Source organism: Mandrillus leucophaeus, unplaced genomic scaffold (assembly GCF_000951045.1).
Source record: "Mandrillus leucophaeus isolate KB7577 unplaced genomic scaffold, Mleu.le_1.0 Scaffold183, whole genome shotgun sequence".
NCBI classification, from domain to species: Eukaryota; Metazoa; Chordata; class Mammalia; order Primates; family Cercopithecidae; genus Mandrillus; species Mandrillus leucophaeus.
The window spans coordinates 2,151,294-2,178,242 of NW_012101843.1; the positions used below are offsets into that span (position 1 = coordinate 2,151,294).

At 36.4% G+C, this 26,949-nt stretch overlaps 1 protein-coding gene across 1 annotated transcript in view; it reads right to left on the reverse strand.

The window, feature by feature from the left end:
* WRN (Werner syndrome, RecQ helicase-like) overlaps positions 1-26,926 on the reverse strand; it is a 147,640-nt gene extending 120,714 nt beyond the window's left edge. The window contains 3 exon segments of the mRNA XM_011977717.1: positions 1,744-1,856; positions 2,459-2,630; positions 26,743-26,926. Coding sequence (XP_011833107.1) covers positions 1,744-1,856; positions 2,459-2,554 — 209 coding nt within the window. The 5' untranslated portion in view covers positions 2,555-2,630; positions 26,743-26,926.
* Between the last annotated feature and the right edge of the window lie 23 nt (positions 26,927-26,949).

The following is a 26,949-nucleotide window of genomic DNA, read 5'->3' on the forward strand; positions in this document are numbered from 1 at the left end:
CAAAAAAATTCAATGAACTCCAAGCCAAATAAACACCAACCACATTACACAAGGGCACATCATAATCAAATTGTTGGAAATCTGTGGTAGCAAAAATTTAAGGTATCTAGAGGAAAGGAAAGCAAACACAAAAACTCTGCCTGCCTTTTATAAAATACATAGAAGTCATCAAAACTACAATTCTTCAAGTCACTTTTGCTAATTGCCTTCAGAAATGACATACTGTAGCAAGGCTGAAGGTAAAATGGTAGAGTTAATACGTAATCATAAACAACAGATTTTACCTCCTCTGTGAAACTAATTCAGTATAATGAATCCCAAAGTGGCCAGATAACTATAGTAGAAGTAAAAACACTTGAATGTCATTTCTAGCTTGTATCTACACCAGTAGACCATTAATAAATAGGTTAACTTACCTCTGCCTTTTGTTTGTTTGTTTGTCTGTCTGAGACAGGGTCTTGCCCTGTTGCCCAGGCTGGAGAGCAGTGGTGTGATCAAGGCTCACTGCAGCCTCAACCTCTTGGGCCCAAAACCTAGGCCTCCTGAGTAGCTAGGACCACAGACACCTGGATAATTTTTAAATTTTTTTTTATAGAGATGGGGTCTTACTATGGCTGGTCTCAAACTCCTGGGCTCAAGCGATCCTCCTGCCTTGGCCTCCCAAAGTGTAGGGATTATAGGCATTAGCCACTGTGCCCAGCACCTCTGCTTTTTTTAACCCAATATGTAACAAATTTTTTCCTTTTTTTAAAGAAAAAAAAAGACAGGTATAACAACTTCAAAAAAGATCTGAATGAATTCCTTATTACTTCTGTTTTATGCTTTGAGAGCCTTGGATTGCATTATTGCAGTCCTAATTTTACAAGGCAACCTTTAAAAATACTAACAGACATTTCTGTTTTTTGTTTGTTTGCAGGTTTGTTTTTTGTTTTTTTTTTTTTTGAGACAGAGTCTTGCTCTGTCGCCCAGGCTGGAGTGCAGTGGCACAATCTTGGCTCACTGCAACCTCCGCCTCCCGGATTCAAGCAATTCTCCTGCTTCAGCCTCCTGAGCAGCTGAGACTACAGGCGCCCACCACCACACCTGGGTAATTTTTTGTATTTTTAGTAGAGACGGGGTTTCACCATGTTAGCCGGGATGGTCTCGATCTCTTGACCTCGTGATCCACCCGCCTCGGCCTCCCAAAGTGCTGGGATTACAGGCCTGAGCCACCGTATCTGGCCTCTAATGTTTTGTGAGAACATTTTTTAAGGATCATTTGTTAGAATTGTTGCTAATTAAACACAACAGAGCCAATCACAGCCATTATTCAATATTACTATGTTGATATTTTTAATGAAATATAAAGGTGCATTTAAAGGTTAAATAATTTTTGCATTTTTTCCCTAAATTGGTAAAATAAACACAATATGTTCAGTAGCTCTATATATAACATCTTAAGTACTAAAAGTTAAAAAAACTGTCGTGCTCACTTCAGCAGCACATATACTAAAAAAGTTAAAAAAACTGTCTAAAGTAATAGAAAAGCATATGCATGAACAAACTGACAGATTACAAATTAATTCAGTGACTATTTTTTATTTGAAACGTAAAACTTGGTGATAGTCTATACATAGAAATAATTATCTATTGAACACACCTCAACTATAAAACTCAGTATATTCACAAATATTACAATATTACCATAATAGTACCTTCTAAGGGTCCAAATTCAAATGAAATCAGGAAATTCAAATCACTTACCAAATATCTTCTGACAGGAAAGAGCAATCACTAGCGTCATAACTATACACAATGGATCCAGTGAATTCTAAGAAGGGGAGGTCGTCTTCAAAAACACTCTTCCGAACACATGCCTTGAGTTTAGTAAATTCCAAAACAGGCACAAAGTTCACATCAAATAACAAATGTTCACTGAAATAATATTATAGTTCTAAGTTTTATCAATTAATGTTTTATAAACTAATGAAGTCATAAAGAAAACTAAACAAAGAAAAAGCCATCCCATTGTAAAATTATTTCTCCTAACAAGTTTATCTTTAAACCTCTAATCCCATTTTCATAAAAGCATTTATTTTCCTGAGTTTTTTTTTCTGGTAATTATATTCATATTGTAGCTGTAAGAATAATGTTGCCTTAAAATGCTTAAGGCTGGCTGGCAAACAAAAAATTCAACAAAGGTAATGTTGTCTAAATTATCTGAACTAGAACAAACTGGTAAAGTCAACCATGCAAACTGAATATAAAAAGAGAAAATATACAGTAAGAATTCTCATTTTGGAAACCCAATTAAAGTTTATTCCAGTTTACCCTTTCAACAACTAGGTCCTGGTGCATTTAGACAACAGTAACTCTGACCTAAACAATGACTTGAAGTTTACAAGTAACAACTGACTCTTTGCACAGTCAAATATAAATTAAATTTCCCACCTGAAAGAATAGTCAATAAACAACATACCTTTCTTTCTTCTACAGCACATCTTTTATTCTGCACATTCATCCATTCAGGACATTTCCGCTGCCGTGAAGTTGTTTCCGATTTTTTTTCATTCATCTTTGAAATGTCCTATTTGCAGAGTCCAAAAAACCAATGTCTTCATGGGTAAATACAAAACAATATCTGAAAAAAACTGAGAGGTAGTACTGTCGATATGAATGAAAACCAAACATACATATTTAAAGTAAGTTATGACACCTAGGTCCAAGCATAAGTTATAAGAGCTAGAATTACAAAAGAAAACAGATACAATATGCTGCATCTAATAATTATACATTTAGTATTTCTTCCTCTTAAAACAAATCAGCCATTTTAATTGACTTGTATAATTCTGACAGTTTCAAAATTCTATTATTCTATGACTTCGATTCTTAAGAATAACCTCACCTCACTATGAATGAAAATCCTTGGGTATATGAATTATTATGAATTCCTGACATTTTAAATTTTCTACATGATTATTCTGTCTTAAGATCTAAGTAAATTCAGCAAAACTATTAGATTTATTCACAAGTCTACTTAAAGATTTAATTTTGAAGACAGATAATAGCTCTTCTACATTAAGGATTTTTATTTTGCTCCTCACCTAGTAAGTGAACAAATTTCCCTAAGAATGAGTTTTTTAGTGGATTTTTTAAAAATCTGTTAATATCTTTGAGGGCACCCCTCAATGTAAACCAAAATTCAAGTATAATTAAAGAAAATACAGTGAATAAGAATCTCCCAAAGGTGGTGTGTGCATTAAAAAATGCTAATAATAACATATTTGTTTTGTTAATAGTAAAATGGATCCGTACCCTGATATGACTCATACTAAATTGAAATAGCCTTAGCTCAAGGCTTAGTTCTTAGTAAATTCCTCAAACTTCAACCTTAGTTCCTATTACTTTAGCTTTCTAATAAGGAGGTAGCAGTTTTTTTGTTTTTTGGTTTTTGTGTTTGAGATGGAGTCTTACTGTGTTGCCCAGGCTGGAGTGCAGCGGCATGCTCTCGGCTCTCTGCAAGCTCTGCCTCCTGGGTTCACACCATTCTCCTGCCTCAGCCTCCTGAGTAGCTGGGACTACAGGCGCCCACCACCACACCCAGCTAATTTTTTGTATTTTTTAGTAGAGAGGGAGTTTCACCGTGTTAGCCAGGATGGTCTCGATCTCCTGACCTCATGATCTGCCCACCTCAGCCTCCCAAAGTGCTAGGATTACAAGCGTGAGCCACCACGCCCAGCCAAGGAGGTAGCAGTTTTTAATGTAACACTGAAGAGTCTCATGATGAAACAGGATGTTAATGTTAACTATACTAACTATTTATGATTTGAGAATAGTCTGTTGTATTTGATATTTAACAATATAAATTCTGACAAAATTAAACAATACGCAGCAACTATTCCAAGCATGAATCAGAAACTGAAAATACCGATAATTTATGGACCAAAAATTTTTAAAGATGACTTTATCAAACAAATTTTCCATTTAGAGAACAAACTCCATCGCTATTGTGCATTGGGAAGGAAAGGGTTAACAGAGCAGGTTTGTAACTCATTCTTTAACTACTAGGGGAGAGAGAATGAAAGACCTCCACCAAAGTTCCCAGTAAACATCCCAATGACCTCAAACCAGAAGGCAGCTTACTAAGGGTCTTTATTAGTAGAAAAATGCCAAACAGTCCATATCTAGAAAATGTTAGCAAGAAAGAGTTCAACTATCTAGATTGTTTATTGTTAATGAGCCTGGAGATTGTTTACTGTTAATGAGCCTGGAATTATGGATTTATTAATTTATGCTTGAAAATGTGGGGTAGTCAAATAAAGCACATAATTAAAAATAATAATACAGGAGTCCCAATATCAAAACAACTTCCTTTGTGCAATGTTTTTGCATATATTGCTTAAAACTAGCGTGTTAATACAAAACTACAACGTGTCCTAATGCAGAAGAAAGGTACATTTTTGTAATTTATTTCTCACGGTTTGGGACTCAAAAAAAGAATGTTCTATCTGCAATTGGTGCTTGCTTATATTCACTGAATCATGATCAAAGTTTGCCCATGGGTACAACTCAACTCTTGGGGTTGCCACATGCATCATATGTAGTGAAAAAATATGTCAAATACATATGCTTTATGAACTGTAAAGCATTTTATATATGTCACTGGTTATCAATGTGTATATTTTGTCACAAATTCAAAATCCTTGACAGGAGAAGTCAAAAGTTGATCCCAGATTATTTATGTAAAATCAGTTCTTAATCTTAAAATATATATTTATAAAGCTGGAAAACAAGTTTCTGCTATACGTAGAGTAGATCTCATTGGCAAAATGCCAGAAAACTGATGTTTCCACAAATAACACAAACTTTATAAAAACACCTGTAGACTTCTGAAATTTTGTAAGTAATTCATTTACACTGCCAAAACAGAAATAAACTTCAATAACTCTTTCCTTCTATCTATAACACTAAAATCATTTTAATTCAAAATATGTAATTTTTAGATGTAAATACTCTTTTGCACGCAAAATTCTATCTAGATACTTCCAGGCAAAGAACTTGAACGTAAATTTGTTTACAAACCTAACATCTTTGTCAAATTTACTTATATCTTGGGATAGATAAAAAGCACACCGAAAATTAATGTTGTGGAATAACTTGCAATAGGGAAATCCTTTGCCATACATGAGGATTGTAATTCCTGACGAGGTAAAGGTTATTCCTGGTCAAATTCACAGTATAAAATAATTTTTTATTTACATACATACTCGCTATGTCGTTCAGCATGTATGACTTTGACAGGTCTTTTTCTAAAATCACGTGTTTTAGCTTCTGCACAGCAAATCAGTGTGAACAGACAACCTACAGAATGGGAGAAAATTTTTGCAATCTATCCATCTGACAAAGGTCTAATATCCAGAATCTACAAGGAACTCAAACAAATTTACAAGAAAAAAAACAATCCCATTAAAAAGTGGGCAGAGGACGTGAACAGACACTTCTCAAAAAGAGACCTTTATGCAATCATGAAACATTAAAAAAAAACTCAACGTCACTTATCACTAGAGAAATACAAATATTTTTGGCATACAAATCAAAATCACAATGAGATACCCTCTCATGCCAGTCAGAATGGCGTATATTAAAAAGTCAAGAAACAACAGGTGCTGGCAAGGCTGTGGAGAAATAGGAATGCTTTTACACTGTTGGTGGGAATGTAAACTAGTTCAACCATTGTGGAAGACAGTGGAGCAATTCCTCAAAGACCTAGAACCGGAAATACCATTTGACCCTGCAATCCCATTACTGAGTATATACCCAAAGGAATATAAATCATCCTATTATAAAGATACAAGCACATGCATATTCACTGCAGCACTATTCACAATAGCAAAGACATGGAAACAACCCCAATGTCCATCAATGACAGACTAGATAAAGAAAATGTGATACATATGCAATGGAATACTATGCAGCCATAAAAAGGAAGAAGATCATGTCCTTTGCAGGGACATGGATGGAACTGGAACCCATTATCCTCAGCAAACTAACAAAGGAATAGAAAACCAAATACCACATGTTCTTACTTGTAAGTGGGAGCTGAACAATGAGAATATATGGGGAACGACACACACTGGGTCCTGGAGGTGGGACAGCATCAGGAAAAACAGCTAATGTATGTGGGGCTTAATACCTAGGTGATAGATTGATAGGTGCGGCAAACCACCATGGCACACATTTACCTATGTAACAAATCTGCACGTCCTGCACATGTATCCTGGAACTTAAAATAAAATTAATTTTTTTAAAAAACATGTATATTATCATTTCATAATGCTTCATATTGTACCTTCAAAGGATTTTAAACCCCCCTTTAAAATAACGTATTATGATTTGCTTTGGTTTGGACTTTTCCTGAAATCTTATCTATCTACCACTATCTACAATTTTTCAACCTTTATCATTATTTTAAAGGCTGTCCGGAATTTTTGTTGTTGTTGTTTTGTTGCTTAATTTTGGTTTTGGCCAGGCACAGTGGCTCATGCCTGAAATCCTAGTACTTTGGGAGGCTGAAGCAGGAGGACTGATTGAGGGCAGGAGTTCAAGACTAACTTGGTCAACATAGTGAGATCCCATATCATATTTAAAAAAAAATTGTTTTTTATTTTGAATGGCTTAATCGGAATATGTTTGTCTTTCAGTACGGAAATGAAAATTAATCTCATTCACAGGTGGTATAAAAAGTTTTTTTCCCTTTCACCTTACTTTCATTACTTTCTTCAGTTTCCTCTTTTTCTTTTTCCATTTTTTTCTGACTTGATGAAATTATCATGCATTCCCTTTTTCCTCATTATTCATGTTAAAATGCACTGGGTTTATGCTACACTCTACTCCTGACCAAGATTTTTTAACAATGTTTTCTTTGAATTCTACATAGCAACCACTACAAAGAAGCAAATGGCAAAAGAGAAGGCTTTGCTCTCATAGACTGAAAACTCCTTTTTCACCTTAACCAGTATTCCAACAACTTAGTCTCTTCAAATTGTATGTATTTCAAGGGTGCAAAAATTCTTTAAGTCTAATAATTCTCCTTTTCTTTAATTAGGAAATATGTTAATTTATTCAGATGATTTAAGCTTTGAGTAAACTTGAACTTTTTTACATCAAGTATTTCAAAATAATACTAAAGCTTTGTCACAGACGCACACTGACTTTCCTCTACTAGCACTATTAATCTTCTTTAGGATTCAAATAACACCAATTAAACATCACTTATAAAACCATTTTAACTTCACTTTTCCAAAGCTGAATTTTTGCTCTGAATCCATAAACTCTGTCATATACCTTAATGGATTTTCCACATGATCATTGCATTTTTTTATAGAGTGAATTCAAGCACTCAAAATGTCAGTTAAGGATACCACTTTTTGAAGCCAATAACTACACTTCAACAAATCTGCAAAGTAAGAATCACTCACATGGAATAATTTAAATGTTTCCTTTTCGCTTATAAACCTTCCTTTGGACTGTCACATAATCACATAATCAGTAATAAAATAGCTCATCGCATTTCTTCACCTAAAGGTGAAAAGAAGGTACTGTAGGAACTTAGATTTAGTTAGGCTCACCATTTGAATTTTTAATGTAATCATTTAATGTGAAATTCCAAACCACAGGCAAGTTTTAATTTACAACTGCTTCTGCATGAATAAGACAACCTGTTACTTGGAATAAAGTTTTAGATTGAACTTAATGTAAAGCTTTTATATCGTCCTGTCATTACCTGTCCCAAACTTCCACTCTGTTTCCATAGTATCTTGTATGTTTCAAAGTATTCATTTATCTCTTCGAATATTTCATCCCCAGTTGGTTTGGGAACTTCTCTTTGCCAAGCAAATAATGTCTTCCAGTTCTTCAGGGATTCTATACAGTCTTCAAACTGAGAATCATTACAAAAGTTTATGAATTCATATCTGAAACGAATGCCTTTTTGATTAAATAATCTTCTGGATTAGTGTTGTGTCTATGTCATTCCACAAATCTTCAATGTATCTTCTAATAGAATAATTGAAAATGGCAGCTCTTCAATTTCCCTTGCCTCATTGGTCTCAAACATAGTGTTCCAAACAGGCAGGAAAAAAATAGCAGCCTCAGCAACCCAGCAAGGTACCTGGGATTCATTAATTGTGCAACCCTATAACTAGCTTCTTGAGCTCAATCTGATTATCATGTCTATCAACCTCATAATAATAAATTATGGCTAAATAATTAAGTATGGTACATCCATAAAACAGAACACTACACAATCATTAAAAATAATGTTCTTATAAATATTCAAGTGAAAAAAGCAAATTAAAAAATTAAGGAGCAGGAGCTCATGTGTGTAATCCCAGCACTTTGGGAGACCAAGACAGGCAGATGATTTGAAGTCAGGGGTTTGAGATCAGCCTGGGCATATGGCAAAACCCCGTCTCTACTAAAAATACAAAAATTAGGGGGACATGATGGTGCATGCCTGTAATCCCAGTTACTTGGGAGGCTGAGGCACAAGAAGCACTTGAGCCCAGGAGGCAGAGGTTGCATTGAGCTGAAATCTTGCCACTGCACTCCACCCTGGGCAACAGAACAAGACTGTCTCAAAAAGAAAATTAGACTCTAATTGTATAAACTAAATACGCATGTATGTTTGTATGTAAGTCCGGAGCAATGTATACCAAAACATTAGTGGTTATCTCACAATTGCAAATGGTTTTTCATATTCTTCTTTATACTTTTCTATATATTCTAACTTTTCTCTAAGAACATGTGTTCCTTTTAACAATCAGGGGACAAAAGTATGTCAATAAAATGAAAAAGTAATTTTTTAATGAATAATCAAGGCTACATTTTTTCATACTATAGAACAAGGGCCAGCAAATTTTTTCTCTAAAGGGCTATATGGTAAATATTCTAGGCTTTACGGGCCAGATGATCTTTGTCAAAACTACTCAAGTTTGTCACTATAGCACAGAAGTCATAAACAATACTTAAGCATAACAACGTTACAATGAAATTTTACCTAGAGACACTGAAAGCTGGATTTATTTAAATTTCATAAAATATTATTCTTCTTTTGACTTTTCAACCACTGAAAAATGTAGAAACCATTCAGTACATAGTACAAAAACAAGCAGCAAGTCAAACATGACCCACTGGACACCTTACCAACTTCTACTACAGAACACAGATAAAATGCTCTAAAACTGAAAGTTCAAGGCTGGCGTTATTAACAACCCAATGTAGTGATTTTTAATCTCCATAATGCATTCTAAAATATCAATAAGATATGAAACTTCTCGGTGAAGGCTTTTTGATAAATTAGTTGCAAAATGGTCCTCATGACAGCTAAACGAGTGGACCTACTCCATAAGGTTGGTAATATCAGTCAATTAAATGCTAAGAGATTATCTGTCAAAACTGTGAACTCTGTTTTGGAAGAAATTAATCTTAAGTGATTCTATTTGACAGCATTTAGATATTGGGACAAGTTGTCTGCTGAAGTAATTTCTAGTTCATGTCAATAGAAATCACGCCAGTAAGATTTTAGTTAGAACAAATTTAGAAAAATTAAGACCAATTACATTCCAAATTAGCTAAGAAAGGGTAGCTTTTTAATCACTTAACTTTTAAACCATACTCTACATCACTCTGATAAGAGTAGAAATTCACCTCAAGAGAACTGCATTTGCCACTTAGAATAGTGTCATCTTCTAGAAAATAGACAGATTTAATACCAGTCTCAAGAGGCCAGTCTCAAGACAAAGTTGGGTTTTGGTGGATGAACTCAGATATTTCTTTGTTCATAAAACCTCTAACTAGGTAAGGAAATTAATACCTACTGTTACCATGGTAACTGACTTCCCTAATTGCTTGAGGGCTAAACTGAATAAAGTATCCCACTCTTTTTGAAAAGCACTAAAAGAAAAAAAAAAAATTGTCAAGTTACATGACACATACGGATAATAATCTGAAGTTGAGGAAAAAATTATTAGTTAAATAATGCAATGCTTAACTGTGCTAGCCAGTTAAAGGGTTTAATGTGGAAAACTTTCCACTTACTATTTAAAACAGTTCAATTCTATTTTATTCAAAATATGTAAAGGTTAATGTGATGAAATACACTTTTATAAATACTTATTACAATAAAAACGCAAGAATATTTATAATTACTCTGAAATTTGCTAACAAAATATTCTAAAAGAACAGTTGCAATACTTAAGTTATAATTTCAATTTTTCACACTGGGCATGTATGCAAATTTTACAAATATCCATTGAATTTCACAATGTTTCTCTGAGGAAGAAAGCTGTATCTACATCACTTTGCACAAAGGAAAACTAATAACTAAGACTAGCTGATTTTGCAAAAGTTATGCAGACTGCTCTAGCGTTGAAAATTATACTATGAAGAAGAAGGAAGTAGAGTGGAAAGAAGCCTGGACTGAAAGTCAGAAAACCTAGGTTCCAATGCTGCTTTGTGTCAAAAAAGAAAAAAAAAAAGTATCCAAAACTTAGACAAAGAGAGGGCAGTATGTCATTTCAATGTCATATAGGAGCACAAGCTCACCCAATGATTATTAGTATTTCATTAGGGGACATATCTTTATTTGACTGGTTATTTATTAATAATTTTAAAACTCAGACTCTAATATCCACATGTTAAATAATAAATTTTGGTCTCATAAAGGTGTAACTGAATCTTGTCGAGTAAAAAAGATAACCTCAAAGTCTATGGTTTTCATTGCCCTATAGCACAGCTTTGTATCTAACCTAGCAATCTTATTCCCAACTTTTTCCTCCAAAGTCTATATTTATCTTTGCACCTCTCTGAACCAAAGCTGTCATCTGCTGGTTCCCTCATCAACACGACACATATGACATGTGTTCTTTCTATATTTGTACAAGAATTATCTTTAAATTATTTGGAAAATTCTGCTTTGACACTTGGTCACTTAGCATGCATGTGACCTTGGACAAGTCACTTTATTTTTCTAAATTTTCATTGCCTCATTTGCAAAATGGGATTATGTTCCCATTATTATATTACCTGTCTTATGATATCATATCATTCCTATATATTATAATATTTGCTTTCTTGACCACAAGATTAACGTAAAGACGACAGCAATACACATGATATCACTTCTTTTCAACTATAATTACACATGAGTTGGAATGATGACAGGACTAGTGATAGGTCTTTTACTTATATTGTACCTCATTCCCTATAGTATACTGGGATCCCATTAGAGAGGTCAAGAATCTGTAGGTACAGATAAAAATAGCCAATCCATATGAATTAGATAAGATATATAAATTCACTGACAGCTAATTAAGCACTGAAGTACTTTATAGGTAGAATATTCTTTTAAATTACAAATTCAAACAAAGAAGAGAAAATGGATTCATTTATCCAATGCTTCTTTCTTACCCATTGGACCTCACTCAAAAAAAGTACTGAATTTCGAAACACATCTCTTTTTTTTTTGAGACAGAGTCTAGCTCTGTTGCTCAATCATAGCTCACTGCAGCCTCAACCTCCTCAGGTTTAAGCAATCCTCCCACCCAAGCCTCCCAAGTAGCAGGGACTACAGGACTACAGGCACATGCCACCATGCCCAGCTAATTTTTGTATTTTTTGTAGAAATGGAGTTTCACCATGTTGCCCAGGCTGGTCTTGAACTCCTGGCCTCAAGCAATCCTCCCTACCTCAGCCTCCCAATGTGCTGAGATTACAGGCGTGAGCTACCGTGCTGGGCCTATTTTCTTTCTCTTTAACTATACTGCACAAACTATATTTAGGAGGTTTCCAATTATAGTCTGACAACAGAAATTCATATACTTACCTAACTTTTCATGTGTGTGGAAAAGAATATGAAAAAGAGATTTCAAGGATAAGTTACAAGATTGGATTAATAAGTGTTTTCCAAATATTCTGACACAGAAAGATTACAAAACCAAAGCAGCTTAAGTACTCCAGCAATTCAGTTTGGTGGTCAACATCCTAATTTTGATTAGAATCTTTCGGTTTCACCAACACAATTATGTTATTTTTACTGAGAAGCAGCTTCTAGTCAAAAAAGCCTTTCATTTTTAACAAAAAACGCAATAAACTTTTAAAAAATTCTAGGCTTGATTTCTTCTATTATGTTACATATTTTCTGAAAATGTAACCTTGCACATTGAGTTTTTATACTTACCTATATACTAGTAACTAATTTATACATATATATACCCACACATGCATATATACACACACACAGACTGTGTATCTAGATACATAAACATGTAAATAATCTATAGTTTATTGCAGAAGATATCATTTATAAGGTATTCTCCTGTATGGTTTTTGAGAATTTCTTTCTACTTTTCTATGAACCAAAAGGAAGAAGAGGTAGAGGAAAACAGAGAAAAACCAAAGAATGCATGCCAAAGCCCTCATTAAATTCTCTAATTAAAGAAGCTTTCAAGGCTTTCATGAATCTACTACTACATTTCTGCTCATCTTAATTTCCCTCCAAACAGCCCAAGCAAGCAAACCAGAAAAGCTAAATAAAACCACCCATTCATAGCTTGGTTAACCATAGTAAGATGATGTAATTTTTAAAAGTAGTAGAATGATTTTTGAGAGACCTGTTTCTGTATAGGTATCTAACAATTTTTCCTAACTGTCAAATATTATATAAAGCACAATTTTGTACTAATAAAACCAAGTGAAATAAACTGTAAATGGAATCAAACAAATAAACACAATAAAATGCCATTAATTTTAGTTAGCAACAAGGGTAAAGGATAAAAGCCACGTTCTTTGCTGTGTCATAGTGCGAAGCCGCACTGCCCATAAAAACCAGGAACATCACTTGACCTGAACTGAATCCATGGCACAGCGAAGTGCTGTACAACTGCATTTCACTACCCAACTGAATAATTCATTATTTTTAATGAATTTCCTCTGTTCTCTAAGTAGCTATAGCCAGTCAGCTGAAATCAACCATTATAAACTGGGAAACTGCAGAGAAAGTTTTCAAGTAACTCAATTTAAAAACTTGCTTAGGCTGTCTATTTTTCCTTTTATATTTATTACTGTTACTTTGTATGGCCTGAGATAAAATTTTATAGGACTCATTAGTAAGTGGATGTTGACAGTTGCCTTGCCAGCATCCGTTCCACCCTGGACCCTTTCTACAGTACCTATAAATTTCATTCAGGTAAAGATCAGTTACCCACAAAGCCAATGTTCAATATGTTTTAAGGAAGGTGTCCCACTCCCAGCCCACAGTAGAGCCAGTGGTCTAAAGGTAATCCAATTCCTCCTGCTGCAATGATGATTCAGAAACTCAGCCCTGGCTGAATGTAGTGGTACGTGCCAGTAATCTCAGCACTTTGGGAGGCTGAGGCAGGAGGAGGGCTTGAGTCTAGGAGTTCAAGACCAACCTGGGCAACATGGCAAACCCTGCCTCTACAGAAAGCACAAAAATGAGCCAGATGCGATGGCACACATCTTTAGTCCCAGCTACTTGAGAGATTGAGGTGGGAGGATCGGTTGAGTCCAGGGGTTCGAGGCTGCAGTGGACCATGATCGCATCACTGCACTACAGCCTAGGTGAGAGTGAGACCTTGTCTCAAAAAAAAAAAAAAAAATCAGCATTGCCAGGCAGAAAGAGAAATGCACAAATTTTACAATAAGACCAATTTAAGTATAGAAGGAAGAGAGAAAGGTAAAAGTGGAGACTGGGTAAAAAAGAAACTGGAAAATTAACACACAATTCTGTTAAGCAGTCACAAATTTACCTAATGCAAATCTTCCAGAGTAAGTTCCAATATAGTCTCTTCGGACAGGATAAGTTTATGTAATATGAATAAGAAGAAAAATCAGCAATTCTGTGATTGTGCAATTCCTGGAAGGAAAAAAGTTATCCTCCAGTCTAACTATTTTTCTACTGTACTTCAGAGACTCCGTTTTATGAATGAACAGCAAAAGCAAGTCAGGTACCAATAGATGATGTCTCCTGCTTCACATCAAAACTTCCAGGAGGAGCTACAAAGCTTTGATATTTTTTTCTGATGGGTTCTATTATTCTTACTACAGACTACGAAGATCTCATACCTCTATCTTCTTGGTTTCAAACACAGCTAAAGAGAAGGTGAATTTCTGCCCTCTGCTGAGGAGCTAGCCTAAAACACTAACAGTAGAAGAGATCAGAAAAATGCAGAGATAAGAACAATAGAGTTAGAAAGAAACAGACGCTTGAAGTAGGCTCAGGAGGGAAGGTCATTGTTCTCCTTTTTTTGGAGAACATTAAATTATTCTAATTTCTTATTTCCCCATGAAGAAACTGTTCAAAAGCCATCCTCTTTCTTAATCCTCCCTCATATTAAGCATTTTATCAAAGGAAAGAAAAAAACCACCTTTAAGAGAGTCTGATTGCTATCACTAACCAGCTTTTACAAAAGATAAGCCTAATGTTTATCAAAGTTCCAAAGTCTCCTAAAATAAATAAGTTTTCCACAGTATCTCTTTGAGGACAGGTAATTTTATCTATTTAACAGGAGCAAATAAGGTAACCAGATTCAAAATAAGGATACTCAAATTATTTTTATCCTAAGATAAATTATTATCCTATCTCATTTTTATATATGAGACAGAATGGAATACAATTATATCCAAGTCCAAATTATACAATGATATCCAAAATTGATATCCAAAATCAGTAACAGCAAAAATGACAACCTACCTGGGAATAAACCTAACATAAAATATATAAGATCCATTTTAAAGACAACTAGCAAATTTTATTAAGACAGTTAAAAAAGGACTGGAAAGGACACACTGAGTTCCTGCATAGCCAGACCCAAAACTGTAAATATATTAATTAAATCAATACACTCAAGAAGCAATACCGAGAAAAACTGTCAGCAGAATTTTTCATCGAACCACATGAGTTTACATTAAAGTTCACTGGGAAGAGAAAATACTCAAGAGCAGCAAATTTTTTTTTGAAAAACAAGACCAACAAGGGAAAATTCACCCTACTAAATACGAAACTTTTAAAACTACAGTAATTAAAATAGTGTGTACCAGGCGAGGTGGCTCACACCTATAATCCCAGCACTTTCGGAGGCTGAGGTGGACGGATCACCTGAGGTCAGGAGTTCGAGACCAGCCTGGCCAACATGGTGAAACCCCGTCTCTATTAAAAATACAAAAATTAGTCAGGCATGGTAGCAGGTGCTGTAATCCCAGCTACTAGGGAGGCTGAGGCAGGAGAATTGCTTGAACCTGGGAGGCAGAGGTTGCTGTGAGCAGAGGTGACACCACTGCACTCCAGCCTGGGCAATAAGAGCAAGACTCCCAGTCAAAAAAAAAAAAAAAAATTAGTGTGGAATTAGTGTAAAAATACAAAAACAGATCAGAACATAACATGTCTAACGCCATACTGAGAAAACCTTGAAGACTTCAGAGACTATGGAAGGTGGTGAATATGTTAATTTGTTTGACTGTAGGAATCGTTTCACTATGTATACATGTATCAAAACATCACGTTGTACACCTTAAATACATACAATAAATAAAACTTGCCATGTTCAGAAATAGATCCATGTGAATATGGAAATCTGACATATGATGAAGGAGGCAGGTCTTGTCTTTGAGAAAGAACAAGTTATTCAATAAATGAGGCCAAAAAACTGGTTATAACTTTGATAAATCATTATCAGCAAAAATTTAAAAGACTGACCATATGCAGTAATCACGAGAGAAGAAACTGGCATCACCATTTTGAAAGATGTTTCATAGAAGGCATCAAAATTTTAAATCTGCATAACCTTCAAGTTAGTAATTACATCTATCCTATGGAAATATTTGCACATATGCACAAAGATGGACGTAAAGGATGTTCATTACATCCCTTTGTAAAAGCAAAAACACAGGAAGCAGTTATAGGGTAAATTAACAGGTAAATAAACAATGACACATCCATAATATGGCACATACTAAGCTGCCAGTAGAAGAATAAAATAGAACTACACGTATTAAGATCATTCTCTAAGATAAATGCTAAGTAAAATAGGGGGAAAACGAAGTGTCAGTGGTAGTTTAAATTTTAAAATAGAAAATGAAATTGGCTGGGCACAGCGGCTCACACTGTAATCCCAGAACTTTGGGAGGCCAAGGCGGGCAGATCACAAAGTCAAGAGTTTGAGACCAGCCTGACCAACATGGTAAAATCCCATCTCTACTAAAAATACAAAAATTAGCAGAGCGTGGTGGTGCGCGCCTATAATCCCAGCTGCTCAGGAAGCTGAGGCAGGAGAATCGCTTGAACCCGGGAGGTGGAGGTTGCACTGAGCTGAAAACATGCTACTGCACTCCAGTCTGGGTGACAGAGTGAGACTCCATCTCAACGTTTCAAAAAAAAAAAAAAAAGAAAATGAAATTCTATGTATATATAAATGCAAAGAACAATCCAGAAGGACCCTCAGACAGGGTAAGTTTACATAATACAAACAAGAAGAAAAATCAGATATTTTGTAATTATGGATTTCCTGGAAGGAAAAAAGTTATCTTATAGTCTAATTATTTTTCTACTGTATTTCAATGACTCAGTTTTATGAATGAACAGCAAAAGCAGGTCAGGTACCAATTAATAGGGGCCCCTACTGGTAAGTGAATGGGATTGAGGTCAGGTATATGAAGGAGGAGTTTCAATACTCTATAATTTCTCAGTAAGCAGGATCCCCCCTCCCCTACTTCCTGTCTACATCTTTCTTGCTATCTGAGAGTACTACGAAGGGCTTCTGTAAGTAATAAAGTAAATAACAGTCTATATTTTTTCAAATTGGAGTCCTGAGGTTAAACATACCTCAGGGTTTTAGTAAAGTCAAGCATAGGAGGAGGAAAAAGAGGCTGATTACCTTAACACTAAGAAAGAAGATGATAACGATCCATTGTATACAATAAATTTCAATAGCATCCTAATCTCCATTCAGCCCTCCTCACCCTATCCCAAAATGTATAACAGCAAAGTTTTATGGATGGAATTGACCTCATCACCAAGACTATAGATGAAATCCAAGTGTCTTAAGGCCAACAGGAAAATCCAATTCCCCTTGCTATACAACTGATTCAAGGATAGGAGCTATGACCCAGGTCTCAGCTCTCTAACCTCCATCTCCTGGCCATAATTATTGGTTCCAAGGCAGTTCAAGTGCAACAAAGCTCAGGACTCTCCTTCTCTGGTGATGGAAAAGGTGCTTTTGCTCCTGTTAGATGTAGTCATGGTTGGTGCAAGTAGCCATCTTATAAGCATACAAGAAACCACCCTGAAGGTGGTTTCATAGAAGAGGGCCAAGAATAAGGCCAAAAATTGGTAGACCCCTGAGTGAACTTGCCTGAAGTCCACTCTACCTCAGATGTCTCCATTAAATAGACCAATAAATAACTTTTTATTGCTAAAGTCAGTTTGACTTTGGTTTTTCCATTACTTGCAACTGAAGCCACCCTTGTTGACAGGATGGGATAATTAAAATGTAATACCACTTCTTGATCTGATTTTTTGAAGATTGTATAGAATTCCATTTTCTTTATCTATTGTAATTTATTTAACAATTCCCTATTGATGACAATTAACTTGCTTGTGAATTTCACCAAAAATAATGTTCAATGAATACCCTTGTGGATATGTGGGTATTGTTAGGCATTCCTATTATTGCTATAGGACAGATTCCTAGATAAGAAACTACTAGGACATAGAGTACTTCCCTGCTTACCTTCTCACCAATAAATTATTCACAATAGTATGCTAACCCCAAAAGGTAAAACTAGACAAAGCAGCAGCCCACACAGAAAGCCAAGAGAAACCTCCACAGTAGCAGGGTTAAACTAAATCACTGGTGAAGGATTTCAATCTGACAACTATGAAAAGGCGCTTTAAGGCACCTACTACTCCTACAAGAAGAGTCTGATCAAAGAATAGAAGTCCATGAAGGGTTGACTATTAGTTCCAATATAACCACATGTAACTCAACACCTAACTTTGTGGTGTTAGATATAAATGAAATTGATGGTATTTGAGTGTTAATGGACCACTATCATCACCATGACCATCACCATCAAAACTATAGCCATTAATATCTACATCCTACCCTTTCCCCACTCCTTGTCTAGTAGATCACAATCTTTGATGTATAATATCCAAGGGAGATAGTGCCTCCCAGTCTTCTGACCAGCTCTCCTCCAGTGATCTCGTCTGTATCCTGCTCCACCCATTTATTCCTACAAAGATACTATGTTATTACCAATGACTAAATCCTTCTATAATCTCAATTCCATATATTCCACTCTCCAACCAACACCTTCTGTTTTTCAAGTTCATTCCCTCTAGAAACTCAATTCCAACAATCTTTTGACCTAACTGGGACCTTTAAGGGTCCTGCTACCATATCATTGTCTTCATCCACTTGGGCAGTCCTTAATTCTCTTCTCGACCAGTTTAAATTCCAAGTTGATAGCCACTTCCTTGCATACTCCCTCAAATTCATTGCCTTTCTGGCTTTATCACTATCTCCTGGCAAAACTCTAATCCTGAATAAAAAAGAACCCTTTACCTACTCTGCCTGTACCTATGCAGCTGAATGAATGTAGCAGGTGAAAAACATAACCATTTTGACTGGTCTCACCTTAAATTTGTGACCACCAGCCCCAGGTGGGCCCTTAGTGCTTCCTAGCAATCCTACAACTTTTCCCTAATCTATTTACTATCCTCCCCTCCTAAGACTATTTTATACCTTCTCTTCTCCACTTAAACTTCATATCTCCTCCACCGATCATCACTCTTAGCTGATGATCTTGCTTCTGGTTTCATTAGAACCAATCAAAAATGAATTTCCACAAGCTCTTACCCTGAAATCTACTCACATAATTATATCTGTACCCACATACTCTACTGTGGTGGTTAATTTTATGTGTCAATTTGAGTGGGCCATGGGGTGCCCAGATATTTGGTTAAACATTATTCTGGGTGTGTCTGTGAGGGTGTTTCTAGGTGAGACTAACATTTGATTCAGTGGACTGAGTAAAGCAGATTGCCCTCCCTAATGTGGGTGGGCCTTCGATTTGTTGAAGGCCTGAATAAATAAAAAGGCTAAGTATGGGAAGATTTGCTCCCTCTGCCTGTCTTTGAGCTACGACATTGGTCTTCTCCTGCCTTCAGACTTGGACTCAGACTGGAACTTACACCATAGGCTCCCTGGTTCTCAGACCTTCACAACTGGACTGGAATTATACCATTAGCTCCCGTGGGTATATCTCCTGGCAGATCTTAAGACTTTTATAATCTCTTTATAGATACAGAGACAGAGATACAGACAGAGATGGACACAGAGATATAAAGATCTCCTATTGGTTCTGTTTCTCAGGAGAACCCTAATATATCTACCTTTTCTTATGTAACTATGGATGAACTATCTGTACTCCTACATCCAACCTCTCCATGTGTGCAAACCTCTCATCTACTCAAAGACATTTTCTCAAAGACATCTACTCAAAGACATTTTCTCAAAGACATCTACTCAAAGACATTTTCCCATCTCCTATATCATCAACTTTTTCCTCTCTACTAGTCTGCCAGAAAAGACCCATCAACATACATCTAATTTTTCCCAACTAAAAAAAAGAAAAAAGAAAAAAAAAAAACCTCAACTTTTGGCTAACTGCTCCATTATTATTCTCCCTATTATAGGAAAACTACTCAAAAGAGTCATCTACACTAGCATCTCCGTTTCCACTCCTTTAATCCTCTCCTAAACCCACTGTAACCACTCCGCTCCACTAAAAGGGCTCATGTCAAGGTTTCCAATGACTTTTATGTTGTCAAATCCTATAGCCAATTCTCAACTCTCATCTGAGTCAATGCACCAGCAGTAAGTGACACAATTAATCACACTCATCTTCTTGAAACACTTTACCAGGCCTCTGTGATAATTTTTGAGTCTCCATCTGTATCAGTAACAACCCCTTTTCAGTATACTCTGCTTGCTGCTCCTTCTTACCTCCCTAATCTCTAAACATCACAGCATTCCAGGATACAAGTCACAGACCTGTTCTCTTCTCCCTCTGCACTCACTCTCTTAGAGAGCACAGTCAGTCTGCTGGCTTTTAAATTAGCTGTTATACACAAAACTTCCAAAGTTATATAAATAGCCTAGACCATTCCTCTTAACTTCAAACTTTGATAGCCAATTATTTACTGGATATTTGAATCTCTAATTGGCATATTCCACTCAACAGATATAAAGTCTCCCCAAACTGCTCCTTTTGCATATTTCCCATCTTAGTAAGTCACCTACATCTTTCTGGTTGCTCATGCCAAAAGCCTTGGATTCATCCTGACTCATCTCCTCCTTTCACATTCTGCATATAATCTGTCAGCAAATACTGTTGGTTCTATCTTCAAAACAAAGCCAGAATTCTACCTCCTCTCACCACTTCCGCTGCTACAACACTGGTTCAAGCTATATTACCTTTTACCTGCTTTTCTGTCTGGTCTATGCTCAAAACAGCAGCAGTGATTCCATTACAAGATAACTCAATTTAAAGGACTATATAACATGAGCTACTGAAATTTACCCCAGAAAGGCAAGGGTGGTTCAATATAAGAAAATTAATCAATATAACACATTACATTAAGATAAGGGAGGCAAAATATCACATGATCATCTCAATTGACACAGAAAAGGCATTTGACAAAATCCAACACAATTTCATGATAAAAACTCAGACAACTAGGAATAAAAGCGTATTTCCTCAACATGATAAAGGGCATTTATGAAAACCCACAGCTAACACCATACTTAATGGTAAAAGACTGAAAGCTTTCCACCTAAGATAGGAAGCAAGACAAAGATACCCACTTTCACCACTGCTTTTCAATATCGTATTGAAGTTCTAGCCAAAGAAATTCGACATGGAAAAGAAATAAAAAGCAACCATAATGGACAGGAAGAAGTAAAACTATCTCTATATACAGATGACACAATCCCATATAAAAATCTCAAAGAAAGCTACTAGATCTAATAAGTAAATTCAACAAAGTTTCAGAGTACAACATCAACACTGAAATATCAGCTGTTGTTATACACCAGAAATGAACAATCTGAAAGGAAAGTAAGAAAGTAACTGCATTTACAATAGCAGCTAAAAGAATAAAATACCAAGGAATAAATTTAACCAAGGAGGTGAAAAACGTGTACTCTGAAAACTACAGAACGCTGCTGAAAGAAATTAAAGAAAACACCAATAACTGGAAAGATATCCCATGTTCATGCATAGAAAGACTTGATATTGTTAAGATGTCAATACTACCCAAAGTTACCTACAGATTCAATGCAATCCCTATCAAAAGGCTTTTCTGCAGAAATGGAAAAGATGATCCTCAAATTCAGAATTGCAAGGGACCCCAAATAGCCAATATAATCTTGAAAAAGAAGAATAAACTTGGAGGGCTCATGTTTCCTAATTTCTAAACTTACTACAAAGCTACAGTAATCAAAACAGTGTGGTAGAGGCATAAAGACAGAAATATAAATAAAATAGAATAGAATTGAAATTCCAGAAGTAAATCCATACATTTACAACCAATTGATTTTTGACAAGGGTGCCAAGTCCATTCAGTGGGGAAAGAATACTCTTCAACAGGTGGTGCTGGGACAACTGGATATCCATATGCAAAAGAGTGAAGCTGGACCCCTACCTCACACCATATACAAAAACAACTTAAAATGTATCAAAATAATATATAAGAATTAACTCAAAACGCCAATAGAAAAACTAAAACTATAAAACTATTAAAAGAAAACATGGCAGAAAATCTTCACGGCCTTGGATTTGGGAATTAGGTATGACACCAAAAGCATAGGCAACAAAAGAAAAAATAGATAAACTGGACTCTATAAAAATGTAAAAGTGAATCAAAGAACAATATCAAAAAGTGAAGAAAACCCACAAAATGGGAGAAATTATTTGCAAATCTTATATCCAATAAGGGTTTAATATTCAAAATATATAAAGATCTCCTACAATTCAAAAGAAAAAAAAAACTCAAATAAAAAATGGCAAAGGACTTAATAGATAGTTCCCCAAAGAAGATATATAATGGCCAATAAGCACATTAAAAGATGCTCAACATCATTAGTCATTAAAGAAATACAAAACAAAACCACACTAAGATACCACTTCCCACCACCTACCAGGATAGCTATAATTTTTTAAAAAGGAAATTAATTTTTGGTAAGTATACGGAGAACTGGAACACTTGTACACTGCTCCTATGGAAAACCAGTTTTAGCAGTTCCTTAAAAAGCTAAACCAAAAGCTTACCACATGACCCAGCAAGTCCACTCGTAGCTATATTCCCAAAAGAATTGAAAACAAAAACTCAAACAGATTCTTGTACACCAATGTTAATAACAGCATTATTCACAACAGCCAAAAGGTGGAAACAACCTTAGTGTCCATCAACATATGAATAAACAAATATGGCATATATATAATATAAACAGTGGAATATCATTCAGTCATAAAAAGAAATCGAGTTCTGATACATGCCACAACATGGGTGGACCCTGAAAACATTATCCTTACAAAAGACCCTGAATAGCCAAAGCAATCTTGAGCTAAAAGAACAAAGCTAGAGGTATCACACTACCTGACTTCAAAATATACTAAACTCTAGTAATCAAAACAGCACAGTACTGGCATAAAGAGACACACAGATAATAACACAGAATAGAGACCCAAGAAATAAAACCACACATTTATAGCCAACTGATTTTTGACAAAAGAGCCAAGAACCCACAATGGGGAAAGGTCAGGCTCTTCAATAAATGGTGTTGGGAAAACTGGATAACCATATGCAAAAGAATGAAAGTAGTCAATCATCTCTCACCACATATAGAATGAACTCAAAATGGATTAAAGACTTAAATGTAAGACCTAAAACCATGAAACCACTTGAAGAAAACACAGGAAAAAAGCTCCCTAACATTGGTCAGGGCTAGCGGTTCCCAACCCTTGGGCCACAGATCAGTACCAGTTCGTGGCCTGTTAGGAACCAGGCCACAAAGCACTAGGTGAGCAGCAGGCAAGCATGCGAAGCTTCATTTTTATTTACAGCTCCTCCACATTCCTGAGCTCCACCTCCCCTGTCACATCAGCAGTGGCATTAGATTCTCATAAGAGCGCAAACCCTACGGTGAATTGCACATGCAAGGGATCTAGGTTGTACACTCCTTAGGAGAACCTAATGCCTTATAATCTGTCACTGTCTCCCATAACTCCCAGATAGGACCCTCAAGTTTCAGGAAAACAAGCTCAGGGCTCCCACTGATTCTACATTACAGTGAATTGTATAATTATTTCATTATATATTACAATGTAATAATAATAGAAACAAAGTGCACAATAAATGAAATGCACTTGAATCATCCTGAAACCATCCCCTCCCTCCTGTCGATGGAAAAATTGCCTTTGATGAAACCAGTCCTTGGTACCAAAAAGGTTGGGGACCGCTGGTCTGGGCAATGATTTTTTGGATATGACCTCAAAAGCAAAGGCAACAAAAGCAAAAATAAACAAAGGAATTACATCAAAATAAAATGCTTCTCTGCATAGCAAATTCAACAGAGTGAAGACAGAATCTACAGAATCGGATAAAATATTTGCAAACTATACATTTGATAAGACGTTAATTTCCAAAATGTTTAAGGATGTCAAACAACTCAATAGCAAAAAAAAAGTATTTAAAAAATGAGCAAAAGACCTGAATAGACATTTCTCAAAAGGAGATATACAAATAACCAACAGGTATATTAAACATTGCTCATCAATAACCATCATGGAAATGTAAATCACAATGAGATATCACCTCACACCTGTTAGAACGGCTATTACCAAAAAGACAAAAGATAAGTGTTGGCGAGGATGTGGAGAAAAGGGAACTCCTTCCTTACTGTTGGTAGGAATGTAAATTACTACCATTATGGAAATAACTCAAAATATTAAACGTAGAACTACAAGCGAGTCCAGCAAATCCACTAGTGGGTATATATGTAAAGGAAATGAAATCAGTATGTCAAAGAGCTATCTGCACTTCCATGTTTCCCGCAGCACTATTCAACAACAGCCAGAATATGGAATCAAGCTAACTGTCCATCAACAGATGAGTGGATAAAGAAAATGTGATATACATCAATAATGGAATATTATTAAGCCATAATAAAGAATGAAATCCTGTCATTTGCAGCAACATGAATGGAACTGGAAGACATTCTGTTAAGTGAAATAAGCCAGGTGCATAAAGACAAATATCGCATGTTCTCACTTATATGTGGGAGCTAAAAAATTTGATGTCACTGAGGTAGTAAGTAGAATGGTGATTACCAGAGGCTGGGGTGCGTGGGTGGTGGGAATGAAGAGAGGTTGTTAATGAGTACAAAAATACAGTTAGATAGAAGGAATGTTATAGGGTTTGATAGCTATATAGAGACAAAAAAATAGGTAAGTGATTGCCTAGGAAAGCAGGTGGGATTGAGTACTAATGGTTATGGAGTTTCTCTTTTGGGTGATGAAAAAGTTCTAAAGGTGATAGTGATAAAGGCTGTACAACTCTGAAGACAAACTAAAAACCATTGTATTGCACACTTTAAATGGGTGAACCGTATGCTATATTAATTCTATCCCAATAAAGCTGTTTAAAAAAAAAAAAAAAATGCTAAGTGGAATTTGCCAGATACAAAAAAGACAAATATTATATGATTCCACTTATGTAGAATATCTAGAATAGGCAAATTTGTAGAGGAAGAATGTACATTTGAAGTCACTAAGGGCTGGGTGGATGAGGCAATGGGGAGTTAGTGCTTAAAAGTTACAGTTTCTGTCTGAAGTCATTAAAGTCTTGGAAATAGCGGTGGTGATGATTTCACAACATGATGAGTGTAATTAATATCACTAAACTGAACACCTAAAAATGGTTAATATGGCAAATTTTATGATATCTTACCACAATTTTTTAGAAACATAATTCAGATCACGTTTCCCTAACAACTCTCCAACAGCTTCCCATCTCCCTCAGAATGAAAGCCCAAATTTTCAATATAGCCCATAAAGTCTTACATATTCTGGTCCTGTTCCCTTTCTGGCCTGACCTCTGACCTCCTCTCCGCTGGGCTCCAGCTCACTAGGCCTCTTAAGTTGCTCTCTGAATATAAAGAGGCAGGTTCCCCCAGGGCCTCTGCACTTTCTTCTCCTCCAGAGAGCCTCAAGGTAAGTTCTCTCACTTCCTTGAGCTCTGGACTCAAAAATTCCCTTCTCAGTGTGGTCTTCCCTGACCACTTATTGTACAACTGCAGCTCCCTACAGCCCTCCACCCCCAACACACACACACTCTTCATCTCCCTTTCCTTTTTAATTTCCATTTTCACCTTATGTCACCCTATACATTTTATTTTTTGCCTGTCTCTGTCCACTAAAATGTAAGCTCCAAAAGGAGAGAGATGTTTGTCTATTCTGTTCATTGTTGGTATCTCTAGTGCCTAGAGCAGTCCTTAATAAACATTTGTTGGATTAATAAAGGGAGACTACTGTGGGTAAAAAAAAGTAGAAAATAAAATTTTAGCTGAAGAATGGAAGCCCCTTTAAATTATCAGGCCCAGAGAGGAATTAGAATGAAAAAACAGTCCCATCTCACTCCCTGCTTGAGCTGGATAATTATCTCTTAAAGCCCACCTGCTATGTGTGCTCTGGACTGGTACCAAGTAGCCATAAAACGCCATATGCTGGACACGATAACTCATACCCTATGAGTTACAGTGTACAGCCAATCACCAAGCAATGGTATCTCTGTAAACCAATAACAATTCCTGACCAGCTTTGTCTCAGCCCACTCCTTCCCTTCGCCTTTAAAAATCTGCTTGTAACCAAGGGCTGAAGGAGCACTCCCCAAGGCAACTGGGATATGAGTCCTGGGCAACTGCCCTCATTTTGGCTAAAGAAAACACTTTAAATTAAAATTTTGTGCCCCGGCCTCTTCCTTTTAGGTCGACACCACTATTCAATGACATCAAGATCTGAACTGTCCTACTTATCCCAATCTTCCACCCCTAAAAAGAAATGTAACAAACTATAAAAAGCCTGAAGTACTCCGACTTACAGACTCCTGTATTAGCATCCTAAGAATTATATCACCCTCTTCAACAGGGAGTAGTATTTTTCATATCAAACCTAGCTGGAGAACAACTGACATTCAACTAGGAAAAAAAAGAAAATCCATTAAGGACTGAGCGATTTGAACTCAAAAATATCCATCATCACTTGCTAAATCATAGACAGCAGGTTATTTCCCTCGACTTCACTGTGCAGACCTGAGTGGCTCAATTTCTGCCATAAGGCCGTACCGGAAAGACAGCAACCTAAGCGCGCAGAGTAAACATCAGGCTGGGGCCGGGAGTGGCGGGGAAGCACTTTTTGAATGGCGGAAGCTCCGACAGACGCCTTTCCTGGCTGCTCCCGAGGGGAAAGGGAAAGGTAGAATGTCTGTTTTTTCCGGAATCTCCCAAACACAGCCCAGGGGCCTGCTCCGCGGGCCTAAGCACCTCCACGTGTCTCAGAAGCCTAGCACGATAGATACCCGGGGCACCGAGATGGCAAAACGGAAATGGGAAGACACTTTACCCTGAGAAGATAAAGTCCAACAGGTCTTCTCCTTCAGCCGGATGACTGTGGAGCGCCACCACAAGCAGGGCCTGCAACCCAAGCATCCAGGCTAGACACCAAATCAGCAAACTTCATTCCCGCGCTGCACAGTACACGCCGGCGCGTCCCCGGCGCACACAGTACACATCAGCTCCGGGAGACCGACCCGACCCGCCCCCTCCAGCC